This window comes from Lepidochelys olivacea (genome assembly GCF_965140295.1).
Source record: "Lepidochelys olivacea isolate rLepOli2 genome assembly, chromosome: 21".
Taxonomy (NCBI): Eukaryota; Metazoa; Chordata; order Testudines; family Cheloniidae; genus Lepidochelys; species Lepidochelys olivacea.
The window spans coordinates 1,615,419-1,638,019 of NC_140431.1; the positions used below are offsets into that span (position 1 = coordinate 1,615,419).

The 22,601-nt window shown below is 42.1% G+C and overlaps 1 protein-coding gene across 3 annotated transcripts in view; it reads right to left on the reverse strand.

The window, feature by feature from the left end:
* Nucleotides 1–631: 631 nt before the first annotated feature.
* The window catches only part of LRIG2 (leucine rich repeats and immunoglobulin like domains 2), a 42,820-nt gene continuing 20,850 nt past the window's right edge, over nucleotides 632–22,601 (reverse strand). For all 3 annotated transcript variants that reach the window (XM_084611409.1, XM_084611411.1, XM_084611410.1), the window contains exons 9-18: nucleotides 21,132–21,212; nucleotides 20,369–20,440; nucleotides 20,151–20,219; nucleotides 18,404–18,567; nucleotides 15,770–16,090; nucleotides 14,122–14,403; nucleotides 12,668–13,117; nucleotides 7,063–7,212; nucleotides 2,535–2,819; nucleotides 632–1,826 (exon numbers count right to left, since the gene is read on the reverse strand). In XM_084611409.1, the coding sequence (XP_084467535.1) occupies nucleotides 1,594–1,826; nucleotides 2,535–2,819; nucleotides 7,063–7,212; nucleotides 12,668–13,117; nucleotides 14,122–14,403; nucleotides 15,770–16,090; nucleotides 18,404–18,567; nucleotides 20,151–20,219; nucleotides 20,369–20,440; nucleotides 21,132–21,212 (2,107 nt within the window). In that variant the 3' untranslated portion in view covers nucleotides 632–1,593. The remainder of the gene's footprint in view (nucleotides 1,827–2,534; nucleotides 2,820–7,062; nucleotides 7,213–12,667; nucleotides 13,118–14,121; nucleotides 14,404–15,769; nucleotides 16,091–18,403; nucleotides 18,568–20,150; nucleotides 20,220–20,368; nucleotides 20,441–21,131; nucleotides 21,213–22,601) is intronic.

Here is a 22,601-nt window from a genome sequence, read left to right on the forward strand (position 1 = left end):
CATTGCTGGCTGTAACCAGGGCAAACTGGCCCTACAGGGAGACCTAGGGACCAGTAGCAGAGTATCAGGTCATCCAGCCAGAGCTCTGCCATATATAGCATAGAAAGGCCTTTCTATGCTATGACATTTTAGATCTTGGCAGAGGCTAAAGACAGTAGCTACTCAGAGCTCATTGATTTTTCACACCTAACACTACTTTCCCAGAGGACTATGAAGAAAAGTCATTTTGTATATTCGGGACATTGCCAAGGTATGTCACCATTTTAATCTTGTTTTGCTCGCTGCTTACAAGAACTCCTGCGAAAGTAGAGATTAGGCTCTGGTTTTTTACTTCAGGGTTTCTCTGAAGCTTCATGCTCCACGGAAAATGGAAGTAGTGTTTCATACAAAGAATTACAGAACTTTTCAAACAGATGTAAGTGGGTCACACTTGGGGCCCAAGAATCCTGACCATGTAACGAAGAGGGAGCAGTTTACATGTATACTGTCAAGCCAGAGGCATACACAGCTGTATGTAAATCAATGCTATTCACTAGGGTCACAATTTCACTGACATGCCTACACATCCACTTCTTCCCAACATGAAAGGATAGATCTATCCCTGAAGAAACAAGCTTTCAGATCCACAAAACCAAATCAGAACAAATCTTTATGGTTTGATAGCCAGTTCTCAAGATTACAACAGGATGTTACAGTATTTTTGGCATAATAAAAAATATTTACATTACAACCAACACATTTATGTGTGTCGTGTATACAAAATATTTATAAATGCAAATTTATTTACAACTAGAGCAGCAGTTCTCAAACTGTGGGTCACGACCCCATTTTAATGAGACTTGCTGGGGCCCAGGGCCAAAGCCCAAGGGCTTCATCCCTGGGCAGTGGGATTAAGGTTACAGGCCTCCTGCCTGTGGCAAAGCCCTCAGGCTTTGGGTTTGGCCCCCCGGCCTGGGGCAGTTGGGTTTTGCCCCCCCTCTGGGTAGCAGGGCTTCAGTGGGCTCAGTTTCGGTCCCCCCTCCTGGGGTCCTGTAGTAATTTGTTGTCAGAAGGTGGTCATGGTACAATGAAGTTTGAGAACCCCTGAACTTTACTCATAGGAGCACTACTTTACTCATAGGAGAAAAAACAACCCTCCAAAGTTACCCGTCTGACAATGATGCAACTCCTGCTAGCAGACTAAAGGAAGAGAAAGCTGGCCAAGAGCTGTATGTTTGCAATTACTGGAGAATTCTATGGGGAGCATGAAACAGCTAAACCTTCTGGATAGAATTTTCAAGACAGAGACAGCCTGTGTTGATAGGACATCAGAATGCTCATGCCTTCCAATACTCTTGTAGTGGAGTTCACTTCATTCACCAAAATTGTCCAACCATAATATAATGCTGTGGATCCCCATCTTTCCAACACAAGTAAATCCAAGAGACAAAAGTTTGTGCCATCCTCCCACTCCTAGCTGAGAGAGTCTGTCTTGGTCCACTCAGCTTATAATTGTAGATGTGTATACAGCATCTTTGGGCAAGGGGTTAATCCTGAGGTAGAAAATACAAAGTCAGTTGACCTGAATTTGCTTCCAAAGCTTCACTTTGCTGTTTATGTGGCTTCACCAAATTCCTGAATGTTCTGAGTCCTGTTAAAATCAAAGTTATGTTCACGTAACCTGTGGCAAGGTCTGGGTGAAACAGCCTGTTCTCGGTCACCGTCAATGGCTCCCTCACTTCGGAGAGCTTGAGGGGCCTCCTCATGGACTGACTGCTGCTGTGGGAAGCGTGTGCGCGACAACCCTACGTCTCTGTTTAGTCCCCACAAGGGTAGCTGAAAAGGTTCTGAGAGAGAAGAAAAATGGGTAGGCATTTGAGTTCATGATAAATGCACCAGAATTCTAAACAAGGATTCTTTAATCTCCATGTGATTTGGCAATATGACATTCTTAACAAGATTATTTTCTATTTAGCTTTGAGGGCACATTTTACTGGAAGCCTTCCCACTGTAGCAATCTGTTACTATAACCAGCTACAACATGTCTGCAAGTTTCTCCAAAGGTTCTCTGGAAGAGTCACAAAAAACCTTGATTCTATTAAAATCGACAATGTATTTTTTTCCTCAGGTGCTTTGAAACATTAGGAATTCTATTCAGTAAACACATAAAAGTGCTATTTGGATTTCCTGAGGGATATCTGTATGACTCTAAAGCAAAGACAATGTTGGCAGAGAAATATACTTGATAATATTATATATGCACAAGACATTAAGTCTCATGAACTTTAAAGAGAGGAATTATAGGTTCAAAGATGCTGCTTTTATAAACAGGGAGTAACCAGGAGCATTTGAACATTTGGTGCAAAGCTTCAGATTTCTCTTCATTCAAAGTGCAGTCTGGAGAGGAAGTGTTCAGTGATTAGATTAACTACCCCACACACAACAACTTGACCAGAAAAATTGGATTAGTCCACTACCAATATATAAGGTAACAGGCAGGCCAGTATCTGGCTTGTGCCGTTGGACTGGAAGAAGAGGATGAGTCATGAACTTACCATTATTTGTCTGCTGGGCTGAGAGTTTCTTCTCATTTATTCTGTCATGATGGGTAAGAAAGGCAGACATTTCTCTGTCTACTAGAAGATGATCCAGAGTGCTGGCTTCATGTTGTGTGAGAGATGGATAGGTCTCCTTGGGCACTTGTACCATGAGACTGGACAATGTATGATCCAGTGAGTCCTCTTCTGTGATGTATGCATAAGGACAGTATTCACGGGTCCTGGAGTAGATGTTTGCATTGTCATAACAATCTGAGCAGATCACTAATGGCCCTGTGCCACCTGACACAATGGGGGAAAACAAAAAATATTCTTTGTTTAAAAAAAAGAGTAGGGATGCCTGGTCTCTACAGTTGCTTTTATAGATAGGTATGATCATGCAATATCACCGTGTCATAGTGAGAAAAACACTGACATAGGATTGGTACTGAACTCCACAAAGCATGCTTGCTTCTTTTGAAAAATAAGCTGCAGGAGAAATATGCCATGTTCACATGCATAGCTACCCAAATTCATGTAGCCTTGTAACTCAGAACTTGCCTGGGAGAACAGAAGCTTAATGTGGTGTAAAGCAACCTCATATTGCCTTGTAAGTTCTAAGAGCAAAGGGGTTCCACTATCTAACTAACATGCATGTCTTCCTAATCACATTTGTATTAAAACAGTTCCTTACCCTATAATTACTGTGGTTCTTCAAGTACTTGTGTCTATTTCCCATTCTTGACGCGCATGCTACCCATGTTCTCCAGATCAGAAGCTTTTAGCCAGGTTTTGTTGGGGTCACACCTGCATCCTGAGTGCCCTTTGCGCCCCACCCCCCAAAATCTGAGAGCATGACAGGTGGAGTGGAGCCAAACATCTCTCAGTTCCTTCACTAAAACAGAATACAGGTCCTGTAGTAACAGGGCTGGAGGACAGGCCATGGAATAGGCATATATGGACAACATCTTGAAGAACCATAGTTACTGTAAAGTAACTGCTTTTTCTTTGAGTGCTTGTCCATACGTATTCCACTAGTGGTGATCTTAATTCCTATCTAGCCTCCTGTGCTAGTCCTGTGAAGTTTGACACTTCATGCCATTTTATAGACTCAGACTTGGCAAGGAGTGCCTGGTAATTGGCAATCCTAAAGTGGAGGCTGACAGAGGGCAGAGTAGCTCTTGGTTCAGAGGAGATCCAGGCATTTGAGCTCCTTTAGGTGTTGCCTTGCAGCTCTTCTGTTCTGTCCTCTCCTGAGGAGCAGTGAAAACAAGGGACCCTGGTGTAGGATGAATGTAAAAATACTAGAATGCCAAAGATGGTACCTGGGACCTTCCGTCTGCCTCTTTGGATGCTGGGGGAAAGCGATGCGGGTATCTGCCTCAGGAGCTGCGCAGCTGCTAACTGTCCCTTGTTTATGGCATAGCTGGCACGGAGGTGTACAAGACGCTTAAATTTGTGGGATATCTCCTGCCCTATATCAGTTAGAATCTCTAATGTCTCTGCCATCTGATGAAGGAAGTCAAATTTTTAAAATTAAGATTGAATCCTATTCTAAAAGATCTGCTCTAGGAATGGTTTCAAGGAAGTTCTAGGGCCTGGGTTATACAAGAGGTCAGACCAGATGATCGCAATGGCCTCTTCTGGCCTTGGAATCTAAAAAAAGCATTGTAGTCATCAGGGTGTGATGGAACAGATGGGACAACAGCATGATGGGACAATGAAATGGCAGCAGGGGCAAGTTCAGCTGACTGATGAACTTCAGAGACTTGCAATTGTTGAGAGTCACTAATTGACACCTGCAGGCTGATGCTGTTGGACCCTCCTGGACCCTATCAGAGAGGGAGATCTAGGCTTAGAGGGAGCCTAGGAGTGATATTTCTTGTCATGATGGAAATCCCTCGGTGCCCAGTATAGCCATGAATGAGGGCTATACACAAAATGAATTGGGAATCACAGCAGAGTGTAGCAGGAGGGATGTCTCTGTAGATACCTTGTATTTATCACAGTAACCACAAGTCCTGGATTCTCTATATAAGGATCATAGAAAGAAGCCTTGGAGTAAATAGCTGAACCGCCCCCACTATGGAGATGAGAGGAATATTCCTCTTCCATTGGTGGAGCTGATGTAGTAGGTGTCACAGAATCATAGGAATAAAGGAAGGGACCTTAAGAAGTCAAGTCCAGTCCCTTGCGCTGGGGCAGGACCAAGTAAACCTAGACATCCTGACAGATGTTTGTAAAACCTGCTCTTAAAAATTTCCAGTAATGGGGAATCCACAAGCTCCATTGGAAGCCTGTTCCAGATTGTAATTATCTTTATAGCTAGAAAGTTTCTCCTAATATCTAACCTAAATCTCCCCTGCTACAGATTAAGCCCATTATTTCTGGTCTTACCTTCAATGGATATAGAGAATAATTGATCACCATCCTCTTTGTAACAGCCCTTAACATATTTGAAGACTGTTACTAGGCTCCCTTCAGTCTTTTCTCAGGACTAAACATGCCCAGTTTTGGGTTTTGTTTTTTTTTATTAAAACTTTCCTCATAGATCAGAGGATAGCAACAAAAGGTTTAGAAAACCTGAACTCTCTCCAATTTGTCCACATCTTTCCTCAAGTGTGGGGCCACGCTTGGACACAGTACTCCAGCTGAGACCTCACCAGTCCTGAGGAGAGTGGGACAGTTACCTTCCGTGTCTTCCATGCAACATCCTGGTAATACACCGCAAGATAATATTAGCCTTTTTCGCAACTGCATCACATTGTTAACTGATTCCATTTGCGATCCGCTGTAACCCCCAGATCCCTTTTAGCAGTACTGCCACCTAGCTAGTTTTTCCCCATTTTGTAATTGTACATTTGATTTTTCCTTCCTAAACGTAGTACTTTCCATTTGCCTTTATTGAATTTCATCTTGTTGAATTCAGACCAATTTGTCAAGGTTGTTTTGAATTCTAATCCTGTCCTCTAAACTGCTTGCAACCCCAGGCAGCTTGGAGTCATCTGAAAATTTTATAAGCACATTCTCCATTTCATTATCCAAGTCATTAATGGAGATATTGTTTAGTACTAGACCCAGGACTGACCTCTGCAGGACCATACTAGATATGCCCTCCCAGTTTGACAGCGAACCACTGACAACTACTCTGAGTATAGTCTTTCAACCAGTTGTGCACCCACCTTATCAGTAATTTCATCTAGACCATATTTCCCTAATTTGTTTTTATGATATGTCATATGGGACTGTATCAAAAGCCTTAGTAGGTCTGGGAAAAATCTTTTGTCGGTACCCAACACACACCTTGTGCCGAAGAAACAACAGTGATTAATATAGCTAGGGGAATGTTTACTGTTATGATAATGGTGACTCAGAAGACAGATGCTACTAGATCTGGTGCTGTGCATCTCAGCATCGAAACCATCAGTACCATAAACAGCAACTGTGAGGTGGATGGGACAGAACATTTGTGCTAACAGAATCTATACCAAAGTAGCTGGTGCTGGAGCAGAAAGCCTTGGTGTCAGTATGGAGTGCTCAACAAGCAGTGTTGCAGAGAGAGACGGATAAAAACTGCTTGAGGGTGCTCTTTGGCCAGTACTGGTATATGAAGAACAGCGTGCAGAGGAACCCAACTTGGGTCCTGTGCTACCCTTGTGAGAGGAAAGTTGCAGTAATCATGCCTCTGACAGGTTCTCAGACAGAAAGCCTGTTCTTCTCCAGAGAGAGGATGACTGCATCCTATTGCTTTCAGCAAATGAAGACTATATAGAAGTGGAAGCAGTAGAGGAGTCCTTCTCAGAAGCTGGGGCTCTAGAGGCAGCCATAACATTCACAGTCAACTGAGTACTTCTGGTGGAGGACTGTTCAGATCTGGGTGGATATTGTTTACTCTGCTCAGAAGCTGATCTCACTAACTTGTCTAGAAGATAAGTTTTAGGCAAGCTTCCCTTGCCTAATGGGTTCTTTTAAAAAAAGATACCAACAAATGGAGCATTTATCAACACTATGCCTCCCAAGGGATACAGCATACTTACATGAAGGACAATACATGAACATCAAAGATTTTTGCTCAGCCATAAGGGCTGAAGCCCAGTACCCAGAAAAGCTATCCAGAATAGAACCCTAATACATGACTACCCAAAGCGAATCACTCTCTGATCTACCCTGCATAGATAACCATGTACAACCCATGCAATTTGTATGATTGCAAGGGACAGGAACATTGCTCTCAGTCCTGTTCCGCAGCCATGGGCTTCTCCACCCTTTGTGCCTCAGGGAGCCAGGAGGGCATCCAGACACAGACACAGTCCCAGTGAATTGTCACAGATTCTGATCTTGAGAATGTGGGGAGCAAGCACCCCCAAAAGTGGAATATATATATACACACACATGGACCAGCACTCTAAGAGGTAGGGTTTTTAAATTTAGAGTATAGAAAATTCTAAAATTTCTAGAGTCTTCTAAAACATTTAACCTTCAATGCTAATGCCATTACCTATTACCCTGCTTTGTGTAATGCTGCGATGCAAAGGGGCATACTTACCATCTGTTCCCTTGTGCACATAGCCATTTGCAGGAGGCATAAGCTGTTGATGGCTTCCTGCCTCTGAGTTGCTGTAGCCTTCCTGAGGTTCAGAAAGAGTTCCTTGGGAGGATAAATAACTGGGAATATCTGCAGGTAAATTCATCTCCTCTGAAAGAGAGAGACAGAGATTAACATTGACTACCTCAACAGTAAGTGATGCTATTCAGCAAACTAATGCAAACATACTGAGAAAAAAGAAAAGGAGTACTTGTAGCACCTTAGAGACTAACCAATTTATTTGAGCATAAGCTTTCGTGAGCTAAAGCTCATTTCATCGGATGCATACTGTGGAAAATACAGAAGATGTTTTTATACATACAAACCATGAAAAAATGGGTGTTTCTATCCCCCCACCCTACGTTTTCTATCCCCCCACCCTACTCTCCTGCTGGTAATAGGTTATCTAAAGTGATCACTCTCCTTACAATGTGTATGATAATCAAGGTGGGCCATTTCCAGCACAAATCCAGGTTTTCTCCCCCCCCACCCCAAAACAAACCCACTCTCCTGTTGGTAATAGCTTATCTAAAGTGATGGTTAGTCTCTAAGGTGCCACAAGTACTCCTTTTCTTTTTGCAAATACAGACTAACACGGCTGTTACTCTGAAACCTGTCATTATGCAAGGCACTGCATTTAGCCGTATGGAGTAGAAATCTATTAACTGCATGAAAAAACTTGTACAGATACAGACAGACATCATCTTCCTTTCCAAATGCAAACAGATGGACATCGTACCAAAAGGACTGAAAGTAAAAAATCCATTACAATCTACATACCACACAGACTATGCTGACAGCTTGTGCCACACACTCTCAAAGAAACTGCGGAACCACCTGATCAACATCCTCTACAGCAAACAGGGAAAGATAAAGAATGAGCTCTCATAAATGGATAATCTCTAAAAAAACCAACCTTCCACACAAACTTCCTCGTGGCTGGACTTTACTAAAAATAGACAAGCCATTTACACCACACACTTTGCTTCTCTACAAAAGAAAAAGGACACTAAACTTTCTAAACTACTACATGCTACAAGGGGCCACAGCAATGGCTCCCTCAAGCCACCCAGCAATATTGTTAACCTATCCAACTATAATCTTAGCCCAGCAGAAGCAGCTCTCCTATCTCGGGGCCTCTCCTTCTGCCCCTCCACCCCCACGAACATGAAAAAGTTCTGTGGTGACCTAGAATCCTATTTTCGACGTCTCTGACTCAAGGAAAATTTCCAACACACCTCTGAACAACATACTAATCCACAGAGACCTCCCTACCAACACAACAAAAAGAAGGATTCTATGTGGACTCCTCCTGAAGGTGAAAACAGCAGACTGGACTTTTACATAGAGTGCTTCCGCCGACGTGCAAGGGCTGAAATTGTGGAAAAGCAGCATCACTTGCCCCACAACCTCAGCCGTGCAGAACACAATGCCATCCACGGCCTCAGAAACAATTCTGACATCATAATCAAAAAGGCTGACAAAGGAGGTGCTGTTGTCATCATGAATAGGTCAGAATATGAACAAGAGGCTGCTAGGCAGCTCTCCAACACGAGTTTCTACAAGCCATTACCCTCTGATCCCACTGAGAGTTACCAAAAGAAACTACAGCATCTGCTCAAGAAACTTCCTGAAACCTGAAAAAGCACAAGATCAAATCCACACAGACACACCCCTGGAACCCCGACCTGGGATATTCTATCTACTACCCAAGATCCATAAACCTGGAAATCCTGGGCGCCCCATCACCTCAGGCATTGGCACCCTGACAGCAGGATTGTCTGGCTATGTAGACTCCCTCCTCAGGCCCTACGCTACCAGCACTCCCAGCTACCTTCGAGACACCACTGACTTCCTGAGGAAACTAAAATCCATCGGTGATCTTCCTGATAACACCATCCTGGCCACTATGGATGTAGAAGCCCTCTACACCAACATTCCACATAAAGATGGACTACAAGCCGTCAAGAACACTATCCCCAATAATGTCACAGCTAACCTGGTGGCTGAACTTTGTGACTTTGTCCTTACCCATAACTATTTTACATTTGGGGACAATGTATACCTTCAGATCAGCGGCATTGCTATGGGTACCCGCATGGCCCCACGGTATGCCAACATTTTTATGGCCGACTTAGAACAACGCTTCCTCAGCTTTCATCCCCTAACGCCCCTACTCTACTTGCGCTATATTGATGACATCATCATCTGGACCCATGAAAAGAAGCCCTTGAGGAATTCCACCATGATTTCAACAATTTCCATCCCACCATCAACCTCAGCCTGGTCCAGTCCACACAAGAGATCCACTTCCTGGACACTACAGCGCTAATAAACGATGGTCACAAACACCACCCTATACCGGAAACCTACTGACCGCTATTCCTACCTACATGCCTCCAGCTTTCACCCTGACCACACTACATGATCCATTGTCTACAGCCAAGCTCTGCGATACAACTGCATTTGCTCCAAGCCCTCAGACAGAGACAAGCACCTACAAGATCTCTATCAAGCATTCTTACAACTACAATACCCACCTGCGGAAGTGAAGAAACAGATTGATAGAACCAGAAGAGTTCCCAAAAGCTACCTACTACAGGACAGGCCTAACAAAGAAAATAACAGAACGCCACTAGCCGTCACCTTCAGCCCCCAACTAAAACCCCTCCAACGCATTATCAGGGATCTACAACCTATCCTGAAGGATGACCCAACACTCTCACAAATCTTGGGAGACAGGCCAGTCCTTGCCTACAGACAGCCCCCCAACCTGAAGCGAATACTCACCAGCAACCACATACCACACAACAGAACCACTAACCTAGGAATCTATCCTTGCAACAAAGCCCGTTGCCAACTGTGCCCACATATCTATTCAGGGGACACCATCACAGGGCCTAATAACATCAGCCACACTATCAAAGGCTCGTTCACCTGCACATCCACCAATGTGATATATGCCATCATGTGCCAGCAATGCCCCTCTGCCATGTACATTGGTCAAACTGGATAGTCTCTACGTAAAAGAATAAATGGACACAAATCAGATGTCAAGAATTATAACATTCAAAAACCAGTCGGAGAACACTTCAATCTCTCTGGTCACTCGATTTCTGATCTCAAAGTGACTATCCTTCAACAAAAAACTTCGAAAACAGACTCCAGTGAGAGACTGCTGAATTGGAATTAATTTGCAAACTGGATACAATTAACTTAGGCTTGAATGGAGACTGGGAATGGTTGAGTTATTATAAAAAGTAACTTATTTCCCCTTGTTTATTCCTCCCCCCCCGTTCCTCAGACGTTCTTGTTAAACCCTGGATTTGTGCTGGAAATGGCCCACCTTGATTATCATACACATTGTAAGGAGAGTGATCACTTTAGATAAGCTATTCATAGAATCATAGAATATCAGGGTTGGAAGGGACCTCAGGAGGTTATCTAGTCCAACCCCCTGCTCAAAGCAGGACCAATCCCCAATTAAATCAATTAAATATTACCAGCAGGAGAGTAGGGTGGGGGGATAGAAAACATTTTGCAGTGATAAACACCCATTTTTTCATGGTTTGCGTGTATAAAAACATCTTCTGTATTTTCCACAGTATGCATCCGATGAAGTGAGCTGTAGCTCACGAAAGCTTATGCTCAAATAAATTGGTTAGTCTTTAAGGTGCCACAAGTCCTCCTCTTCTTTTTGCGAATACAGACTAACATGGCTGTTACTCTGAATACTGAGAAAAGGATTTCATTCATGTGTCATCCCCTTTCTCTTGAGATTAAAAATCCACATACCTGGCTAAGAGAGACTTACCAAAAAAGCTAGCAGAACCAATCAAAATCTTACTCGAAGCCTTGCAAGTGTTCTCACTCAGACATAAATTTCAAATTCTTATTTACTCTCAACTTTGTGAACTTCATTTGTTTCCCTCATTTCAGAAGTGCACCACGATTGACAAGGTAAAACGTGTTTAATGTTAAAGAATGCACATTTGACAGACAAACAGACTCGAAACCCTGCATATATCCAGTTGACCCTGTACGTAAACCAGGAGGCATTCTGCTGTGACAAACAAAGGCTTTCCCCTCCATTAGGTCTCTTACTTTAAGAAATTATTTCAGTTAGTCATAGGTTAAAACACAACAGAAGTAGAATCATAGAATATCAGGGTTGGAAGGGATCTCAGGAGGTCATCTAGTCCAACCCCCTGCTCAAAGCAGGACCAATCCCCAATTAAATCATCCCAGCCAGGGCTTTGTCAAGCCTGACCTTAAAAACTTCTAAGGAAGGAGATTCTACCACCTCCCTAGGTAACGCATTCCAGTGTTTCACCACCCTCTTAGTGGTAAAGTTTTTCCTAATATCCAATCTAAACCTCCCCCACTGCAACTTGAGACCATTACTCCTTGTCCTGTCCTCTTCCACCACTGAGAATAGCCTAGAACCATCCTCTTTGGAACCACCTCTCAGGTAGTTGAAAGCAGCTATCAAATCCCCCCTCATTCTTTTCTTCTGCAACCTAACAATCCCAGTTCCCTCAGCCTCTCCTCATAAGTCATGTGTTCCAGACCCCTAATCATTTTTGTTGCCCTTCGCTGGACTCTTTCCAACTTATCCACATCCTTCTTGTAGCGCGGGGCCCAAAACTGGACACAGTACTCCAGATGAGGCCTCACCAATGTCAAATAGAGGGGAACGATCACGTCCCTCGATCTGCTGGCTATGCCCCTACTTATACATCCCAAAAATGCCACTGGCCTTCTTGGCAACAAGGGCGCACTGTTGACTCATATCCAGCTTCTCGTCCACTGTCACCCCTAGGTTCTTTTCCGCAGAACTGCTGCCTAGCCATTCGGTCCCTAGTCTGTAGCGGTGCATTGGGTTCTTCCGTCCTAAGTGCAGCACCCTGCACTTATCCTTGTTGAACCTCATCAAATTTCTTTTGGCCCAATCCTCCAATTTGTCTAGGTCCCTCTGTATCCTATCCCTGCCCTCCAGCGTATCTACCACTCCTCCTAGTTTAGTATCATCCGCAAACTTGCTGAGAGTGCAATCCACACCATCCTCCAGATCATTTATGAAGATATTGAACAAAACTGGCCCCAGGACCAACCCTTGGGGCACTCCACTTGATACCGGCTGCCAACTAGACATGGAGCCATTGATCACTACCCGTTGAGCCCGACAATCCAGCCAACTTTCTACCCACCGTATAGTGCATTCATCCAGCCCATACCTCTTTAACTTGCTGACAAGAATACTGTGGGAGACAGTGTCAAAAGCTTTGCTAAAGTCAAGGAACAATACATCCACTGCTTTCCCTTCATCCACAGAAGCAGTAATCTCATCATAGAAGGCAATTAGATTAGTCAGGTATGACCTTCCCTTGGTGTATCCATGCTGACTGTTCCTGATCACTTTCCTCTCGTGTAAGTGCTTCAGGATTGATTCCTTGAGGACCTGCTCCATGATTTTTCCGGGGACTGAGGTGAGGCTGACTGGCCTGTAGTTCCCAGGATCCTCCTCCTTCCCTTTTTAAGAAAGCTGGCCCTGTATTTTACCTACCTGTGTTAGTGATGCTGTAGTCTTCACTTTTCCTTCGCATGTGATATATAACTATAACCCATACTAGAGAGGTGCCCACAACGCAGCAGACTACAACAATAATCACAATGCCAACTGTCGTCCAGCCATCTTCCTCATGCAAGATACCACTCTGGGAGGAATCACAATTTGGGGAAGATAGAACATTTAGGTAAATATGGCCACGCTCTGTGCCAAGTGTGTTGGACATAATGCATGTATATTTCCCAGCATCCTCTAACCCAGCATCCACAATGATAAGGAGTTGATTGGCAGCAGCAAAGAAGTGTCGTTCTGTTACTGTCAGAGGCCCATCATCTTTAGTCCAGTTCAGGCGAGGGGCTGGACTGCCACCAGCTATACATTGCAACACGGCCGTTTCTCCTCGGGTTACTGTCCTGTCTTCTAGAGGCCTAACAAATGAAGGAGTTTCTGGATATGGTGGAAAGGAAGAAAAGTTATTTTAATATTGTAAAGTCAAATATAATTAAAAAGATAATTGCACAGAATTTCAATTGCAGCCTTCCTATGTGTATCAAATGATATTTAGAATCCAATCCCACAGTTTGAAAATAGAGATGGGCAAAGGAGAACAGTGGCCAGGAAATACTGTGACAGATCTGATGTGATGGAAGACACTTCCATGAATGGTGGACTCACTGGAACTGATCTGGACAGAGCCTTGCTGAATACACCGAAGGTAAGACTGTATGGGGTGATATGAAGTCTTTTCCATTTCTATAGTTTATATATGACCTTAATGTAAAAAAAAGGGTAGAGGATCTTCAAAAAAAACAAAAACACCACACCAAAAACAGCCCTTCTGGTGGTATTTCCTTCCTATACCAGCTCAGCATAGTCCAGGTCGCCTGTGATTAAGTTCAGCTCCCTGAGTTAAAGCTGGAATTATCAAATCTATAAAATCAACCTAATCAAGAAGTGTTCCCATAATTCTCTCTTCCCAAACCCATACCAAAATGTACAGTAAATGAAGCTGCAGACTAGCTGCGCAGCGAGTGACTGATGAGAGGTTATTTCATGATGCAGACTGATATGGACAACAGAAGAAGGGCGCAGCATTAGAAACTGTTTCCAAGTTTGGCATTCAACTTCCCCAAGATAATGCAAGCCAACAATAGGGAACTCTGCTGTAGCCACACACATTAACAAAATACATTTCTTCCATTGTTCTTTACCGCAAACCACCACCTACAACCAGGTAAGTCGAACACTGGTCCTTTTATAGCTTTGACCCATCTTGAAAAATGTGATTAACTGCTACCTACAATCAGAGAAACATGCCACTCTGGTAGCACATTAACTCACATCCAATTCATTTAGATTCCCTAGCAACCTCTCATGTAAGTCAGCTACCATCATCACAAAGAGAGATAAGTGAAAGGATCTGTACAGTCCCAGAATTGTGCTTTGCTTACCTAATACAGTCAATGTGGCATTTGCTGATAGACCTCCTGCGATGTTTTGTGCCATACAGCTATAGATTCCCATATCTTCTATTTTTACATTTGCGATGAAGAACACATCGTCTTCAGGCATAACATGCATTCGCCTCTCTCGTGCTGCAGGGAAGTCTGTGCCACCGTCTTTCTGCCATGAGATCTGTGGAGGGGGGTGGCCCTCGGCGGCACACTCAAGTCGGGCCATGGCCCCAGTACGGATAGTTAGATCCATGGGGGTTTTCAGAAAGGAAGGCAGCTCTGCAGTGGAGGAGACATTATGGACTGAATGTGAAAAAATTTTCAGTTCAGGGCATAATTAAGTTCTTCTCTATACTAGAGGAGTCTCTGAACTGCAGCAGATCTTACAGACTGCTGCAATCCTTTTAAAGGATTGTAGGAATGATACAAATGCAGTATATTCTTTTATTTAAAATTCTGTAATGAAATAAAGAAAAGGAGTACTTGTGGCACCTTAGAGACTAACAAATTTATTTGAGCATAAGCTTTTGTGAGCTACAGCTCACTTCATTGGATGCATTGTGAGCTGTAGCTCACGAAAGCTTATGCTCAAATAAACTGGTTAGTCTCTAAGGTGGCACAAGTACTCTTTTTCTTTTTGCGAATACAGACTAACACGGCTGCTACTCTGAAACCTGTAATGGAATACTAAATCTGCAATACTCCATTAAGATCATCTTAGTGGGGGACAAATGTCCCAACCACTACCTCTCAGTAACAGGTGAAAGCAGGACGGCTTAGCTTAATTCTCAAGTCTTTATTTGCTCATACTTTTCTGTCCCCTGTAAAAGAAGAGGTGAATTATAGCTTAATAGCCAACAGCAGTATCATACATGGCTCTGCTAAGAGCTCACAAGCTCTTTACTCATGAGGAGTCAGCCAGTGCCTCTGGAGCAAGCCAGACAAACTCGTGTCTCCTAGAATGGATTTCTGCTCTGGACGGACAGTCCCCTCCACTTATCTAGTGTTCTCTAAAGGCTTGGTTTAACACGGGTTTCTTGGCCACCTTCTTTCAGATCATGACAACAGAAGGCTTAAATGGGGCTGAAATACCTCAATACAATGGTTGTTTCCTCAGTTTTATGTGGTAGATCTACTTGTGTCTGTGTCCCTCAGCTTTGCAAGTGTTTATAGGGGAAGGGTGGGTGGCTCACTCAGCCAACAGCGGGAGCTTTCAGTTTAGAAACAGTAACACTGCACCCATTTTGCTGGACTAGAGAGAGAATTACACATATTGTGACTAGAGCTTGGTGAAATGTTTTATGTTTTCAAAATTTTATTTATTTTTGCCAAAAAGTGTTGCCAATTTTTACCACTTATGGAACGGATAGGTTTGATAACTATGATAAATGCTGAAAATATCATGCAAATTTTTCAGCCAGCTCTGGACATGACTCCTCTCCACAGACCCATTATAGGAGTTTTGTTCCTGCTTTTCTGAGCCTCTTTATGGAGTCTGAACAAACATTGGAACAACTTCAGTGAGGAGGAAATCAAGCTCTTGTAAATCTCAACTAGCTTCAAAAGCATTTTTCTAGATAAAAGTTTAATTATAACCTCAGATGAAAAAAAATAAAGCTTCTCTTTTGTTAGCATAGCTGCTTACCATTGACAGTCAGTTTGGCTTTGTTGGAATAATTGGAACCAAAGTGATTAGTGACAATGCACTGGTATTTCCCTTCATCGGTGAAATTCACATTGAAAAGATGCAGGATTGTGGTGTATTCAAGGACCTCCCCATCTTGCTGCTGATACCTGGCAAAATTCTCAATGTCTGCATCATACAATACTTCACTGTCTTTACGCCATGCAGTGGATATTGGTGAATCACTGGTGCTTACTGCAGTGCAAGTCAAAGTCACATTCATGCCTCTTAGAGCAATTGTGCTCTCAGGATGTACTCTTATCTGTGGTTTAGGAAAGTCATCTGAAAAGGGATAGCAAGATTAATCAGGTTTTCCCTTCAGCATGCAGCTGATGTTGCAAGAAAAATATTGAAAAGTATTTTATGTGGAAACAAACAGTGCTGTTTGTATCGTAGGTAACATCTGCTTCCACTGCTTATTCCCCGCATTAAATTATCTTGAGTTTGACATCAGTCAGCTGATGGAGAAACGAAGCTGTGAAACAAACAGGTGGGGGCCACACAGAATAAGCAACAAGAACAGATGAGGTGAAAGACACCTCAAGGTCTTCACCAGGAACCTGTATTTTCCATAGTTACCTGGATTTGTTGCAGATTTTATACACAGATGCATAATTGTGCTGCATAATCTAATTTTATTTTGTAAGGGATAGAAATTCTCATGGCAGCAAAGACATCTTTACAGGCATCACACGATGTAAACTGATGGCTTGCTGCAATATGTCTGCATGCAAACAACCTAAAGAAATCTCTGAGAAACATGAACTGTCCCATTCCTCCCTGAAGAGTGTTGACTGATGACAATTTATATGTCAACATACCTATTTCAATGCTTATTGTTTTTAAGCAAAAAGCTTCAGTTGTGCTAATCCATTGGCAGATGTTAGGTTGGGAGCACTGAGGTAGGAATGAGGAGCTTAAGACCCACCAAAGATTGCTACCGACCAAAAAAGGAGGTAGGGTGTTGCGGAAAACAGACATGTGGATGGATAAGGATGGCCAGGTGGTTAAGGTGCTAGCCTGGAACCCAGGACACATGGATTAAATTCTCAGATCTTCCACAGAGTCCCTGTGTGGCCTTAGACAAGTCACAGTTTCCACCTCAGTTTCCCCATCTATAAAATGCAGATAATAGCACTTTCTTATCTCACAATTCTTTTGCAAGGATTAACGCGTTCAAGTTTGTGAGGCACTCTGTAACACTTATTTGGGTTCCTTTGTCATAATATCACTCTCCAGGATGCCCAGACTATCCTGTGCATACAAAAAATTTAAGCTACCCATGCCCTCCTAGGTACTAAGAGAACCACTATTACAGGGTTCAACACCTTCTACAAAGCAGACAATCAAGAATTTGAGCCACATCAAATTTTTATAGTAAATTAAAGGATCTTGTCACAGGACTTCCCCTCTTATATAATCACAGGACTGGAAGGGACTGTGAGAGGTCATCTAGTCCAGTCCCCTGCACTCATGGCAGGACCAGGTATTATCTAGACCATGCCCGACACGTGTTTGTCTAACCTACTCTTAAAAATCTCCAGTGATGGAGATTCCACAACCTCCCTAGGCAATTTATTCCAGTGCTTAACCATCCTGACAGTTCGGAAGTTTTTCCTAATATCCGACCTAAACTGCCCTTGCTGCAATTTAAGCCCATTGCTTCTTGCCCTATCCTCAGAGGTTAAGAACAATTTTTCTTCCTCCTCCTTATAACCACCTTTTATATACTTGAAAACTGTTATATCCCCCTCAGTCATCTCTTCTCCAGACTAAGCATACCCCATTTTTTCAATCTTCTCTCTTAGGTCATGTTTTCTAAACCTTTAATCGTTTTTGTTGCTCTTCCCTAGACTTTCTCTAATCTGTCCGCATCTTTCCTGAAATATGGCACCCAGAACTGGACACAATACTCCAGTTGAAGGAGAATCAGCATGGAGTACAGTGGAAGAATTACTTCTTGTGTCTTGCTTACAACAATCCTGCTAATACATCCCAGAAAGATGTTCACTTTTTTTGCAACCGTCTTACACTGTTTACTCATTTAGCTTGTGATCCATTATGACCCCTATATCCCTTTCTGCAGTACTTCTTCCTAGGCAGTCATTGCCCATTTTGTATGTGTGCAACTGATTGTTCCTTCCTAAGTGAAGTACTTTGCATTTTTGTCTTTCTTGAATTTCATCCTATTTACTTCAGACCATTTCTCCCGTTTGTCCAGATCATTTTGAATTACAATCCTATCCTCCAAAGCACTTGCAACCCCTCCCAGGTTGGTATCCTCCACAAACTTTATAAGTGTACTCTCTATGCCATTACCTAAATCACTGATGAAGCATCTCTTACAGTAGACTATACAGTGCCTCAGTGCAACAGAAACCAGGGAACTTGGGAAAAATATATAGCCATGGAAAGAGCCAAACCAAAAAGCAATGGTAGGCCAAGTGATGCATGTACACGCAAATTAATTCTTTGTCTCCATTACTTAGCCCAATAATCTCCTTCAATTCAACATGAATGTCTGGTTTCCAAGAAGGGTGCATTTCTACTTAGGTACTGCCATACCCCTAAGTCAAAGTCATTAAGAATACAAACCACAGACAAAGTCTTCAGGATTCACATTGAGAATGCTTTGTCCAGCTAACCATTCAGGGTAAGCACAGCTAACATTTACAGCCTGTTGTAAATGGCTGTCAATGAGCCACTGAAGCAGCCATTTCAACTGGCAGTCACAGAGTAGGCTGCTGGTGTTCAACATCCTGCAGAAACAAGGTTAAAAAGGAAGAGTCATTCATTTTATTTACTTATTTCACATCTCTGATATTGTGGTGACAAAGTAGCCGAACACCACTGGCACATACATACAAAGCACCCACCACCATTGTATCCGGATCTTAGGAGATCTATCGGCTGCTGTCAGTAAATGCCATATCAGGAAGTCTTTACTGGACTGAAAAAAATTATTCACTCCTTCCGGAGAGTGAATCTGGGGATTAGTGAGTTAGAACCAGGAAGGGCATGTACCAAAGAATAAAGGGATTCCTTTCAGCAATATCCACTCTTGTCCATGAACAACCACCCCCATTTTAAAAACATACAAGATAGTGAATAAAGTCTCACATGGGTGCCTAATATAGAAAGCATGTCTCACTACCTTCCTTCTCTCAGTGAAGCTTATGTGAAACTCAATAATGGCCCATCTGGCCAGGATTAACTAAATTGATAATTTTTTTTAAAACAGATTACATGATATTCAGACCTCATCTTCTATAGAGCTATGAATTATATACTCCCATCGAATATCACTAGGTGTGTGGGTCTCAACATTATATAACGTTCTACATGTTTGCTGAAGTTTATACAAGGCCGGGGGGGTCAAAACATGATGCTAGTCAAGCCCCCTGGAAAGATTTGTTTGGCCATTTCTCCTGTTCACTGGCCAAGTTCCAAGATGTTTTGAATTTTTTATATGGGGAATATCATCTGAGGCTTTTCGTCTCTTAATTGTCTGAAAACCAGGCTAGATTTTTGAGCAGACAAGTCAACAGCTTTAATTTAGTCTCAGAGGGGCCACAAGAAGCGTTTAATTTTGTAATAAAGGAGTGGGGTACTGCTAAGAGCCACATTAATGACCATAACATCATCAGTCTGCATGTTGGACCATTAAGGAATATAAAGACTTCCTCTGTGTTCTATTTCAAAGCAGACATGCAAATATTAAAACCTTTTTTTAAAAAAAATTCCCCCATTCTAAAATGTTTTCAGAACATTCCTCCCTTTACATTTTTAGTATATATTTTACAGCAGAGAAATTTGATACCACCAACCCTGGTAGAATACAGTCCTGATTTGCAACCTGGTTCCATGCATCACAAGGGATTGTCAAACAGAGAAATGCAGATAAAAATTTTCCAACACTAAGTGACAAAGCCAATTATAGACGCCCAGGAAGTCTTGGCTCCTGACATTGTGGGGATAACAAAAGCTAACCCCAGCTTTTTATTAATCAGAGCACTGCTTTAAACACCCAGACCCCGAAGCAAGAGTTCTCATGAACTGCTCTCAAGATGAAAGAGCAAAGGAGTTGGAAAATCACTGCAAGGAAGTATTGTAGTTTATAGTAATTATGTTCAGGAAGAGAAGATATAAAATTTTAGCAGGCATTAGATAAACCCTATAGCCATGGATAAAAATTTAATTTTTACATAGAAACCACCACCACTAATGCCTACTTTGTTGTATTGATATTTTGTAACAGAGGTGGAACATATTTAAGCAAAACTGTAGGGAAGTCTATAAGGGACACCATATAGTCTAACTTGTAATAAAGAAATATACTTACAGCTCAGTAAAGTGAGTCTGAGCAAAAGCATTTTCTTGGATAGACATTATTGCATTGTTGTTCAAATCTCTGTAAATTAAGCAAGAAGAGTCACAGTGGGAAAACTTCATTTCATATTCTAACTCTGAACAGTTGTGACATTTGCATGTTTGAAGAAGAGACTTGTCTGAGATTGCTCAACAGAAAAAGCTACAAGAACTACAAGACAAAGTACTTACAGATGTTCCAGTGCTTCAAGGCCAGAGAATGCTTTCTTTGTAATTGATTTGATCTGGTTTCCTTGCAAGATTCTGAAAGACAACCCCCCACCCCACAACACAGAAGACTTTAACAGACAAAATATTTTAATACAATATAATGTGGTGTAGCGTCGGCCAATGTGAACAAGGGTTGCTAGGTCTCTCCTTATCTGGATGTAAGTTTCCCATTAGTATGAAGGAGTTCTGCATGCATACCAGTGACACCCCCTCCCAAGAACATGGTAACTGCTTTTCCAAAAGGATTTTAAAATAAAGTCAAATATTCTGACAAGAACCTGCTGAAGTGAACCAAAGGGCACTAACTAGTAGCCCTTTCAAAGGATGAAAGCTTTTACCTGAAAATCTACTGGCACTTAAAACTTTCCTTAGGTATAGCCCAGACAGTAATTTTAGAAAGCATAACAGACTTCAGGTCTCAAATCATGTTTTCTGAAATGATACCGGAAGTGATTTTATCCTACAAGTACTTCCATCATTCTCAATACTAGATCAGAGACACCCACTCCTGAACACTATTGCCAAGCAAGAGTTCAATTTCCTAGCCTTAGTCTAAGTTACTTAGTACAGGGACGATACTGAATACAAATGCTCTTAACAGAAAAGGCTTTTCTCAGACTTAATTATATTTGTGTTCATACTATGCACTATTAAAAATATTTCTGGCTTCACTTCTATTCTAATGCCTTGGAAAGAGGTCACTTCCAAGGCTTGTAATACATACAATTTGTTGAGTCTGCTGAGACCTGCAAAGGCTTCATTCGAATCTTCTATGGCCCAAGAGATCTCGTTGTTCCGCAAATCTCTGCAAGAGTAGAAAGGCCTCATTTACATGCCTGGGAAAAATTATATTCATCATTGCTAGTTACTAATGACTGGGGATACAGAATGTCTGTGCGTTTAAGTAGTACTGTGCTACTGCATAGTACCTTCCAAAAGATTCTTAAAGTGCTTTACAAACACTGAGCCTCAACATCCCTGTAGAAAGATAAACACCCCATTATATAGATGGGGAAACTCAAAAGGTTCAAGGTGGGTAAGTGAATTGCCTGAAGTCACAGCATCACTGGCTGAATCACAAAGAAAACCAAGGTTTCAGAGTAGTAGCCGTGTTAGTCTGTATTTGCAAAAAGAAAAGGAGTACTTAATTTGTTAGTCTCTAAGATGCCACAAGTACTCATAGAATCATAGAATATCAGGGTTGGAAGGGACCTCAGGAGGTCATCTAGTCCAACCCCCTGCTCAAAGCAGGACCAATCCCCAATTTTTGCCCCAGATCCCTAAATGGCCCCCTCAAGGATTGAACTCACAACCCTGGGTTTAGCAGGCCAATGCTCAAACCACTGAGCTATCCCTCCTCCTTTTTTCTTTTTTTTAAAAGAAAACCAAGAAGCTCTGAGGTACAGTCTCTCGACTGGCTATTAGGTAAAGACCAATAGTCTGGCTAGTGATCACCATGTGACATTGACTATTTACTAGAAACTGGAAGGGGCTCCTGAAGTGAATTGGTTTGTGTAAGTAAATTAAGCAATATGTTCATAGTGTTAATCTTCCAAGTGACAGCCTTGTGATAACATTAGCATATTAAAAGATTACATACAGGTTGTAAGCGTAGGGCTGCCAAGCATGAAGTAGTAGATTTGCAATACAGTGCCGTGTTCTGCTCACAAATCTTGTTACCAGCTAATGGGATTTTTGCTTGACCCTGGCACAGCACTTCTGCCCTTACAACTTAGTCTGCTGTTCTATACTAAAGCCAATACAGCACTCCCTGGTTCAGGAGGGATTATTAAATGATTCACTGAGGGGTGGGGGGAGGATAATAGATTCAGTAAAGTTCCTTTTAAACTAAAAGTCATAGATTTACCTGGAATTTTTCCTTTAGAGAGAGACTTCTCATCTGCCTTTTAATATGGCAGCATATAAAGGTATTTGCAGATATACCACTGAGTTGTGAGGGAGAAATATTAATGCAAAACAATTGATGTTTCATTAAAATATAAACATTTATCAGTCCGACAGCGCTCATGTGCAATAGATCAACTGCCATAAGAACACTAAATAAAATTAAGAACAATAGTGAATAGGCCTCATTTAATATAAAAAAATATTTCTTTTGCTGTATTTATGGTGAAACAGAACCATTTTTAGCATTGCTTAGAATGGAAGTTTTACTTTATAGACATTAATATAC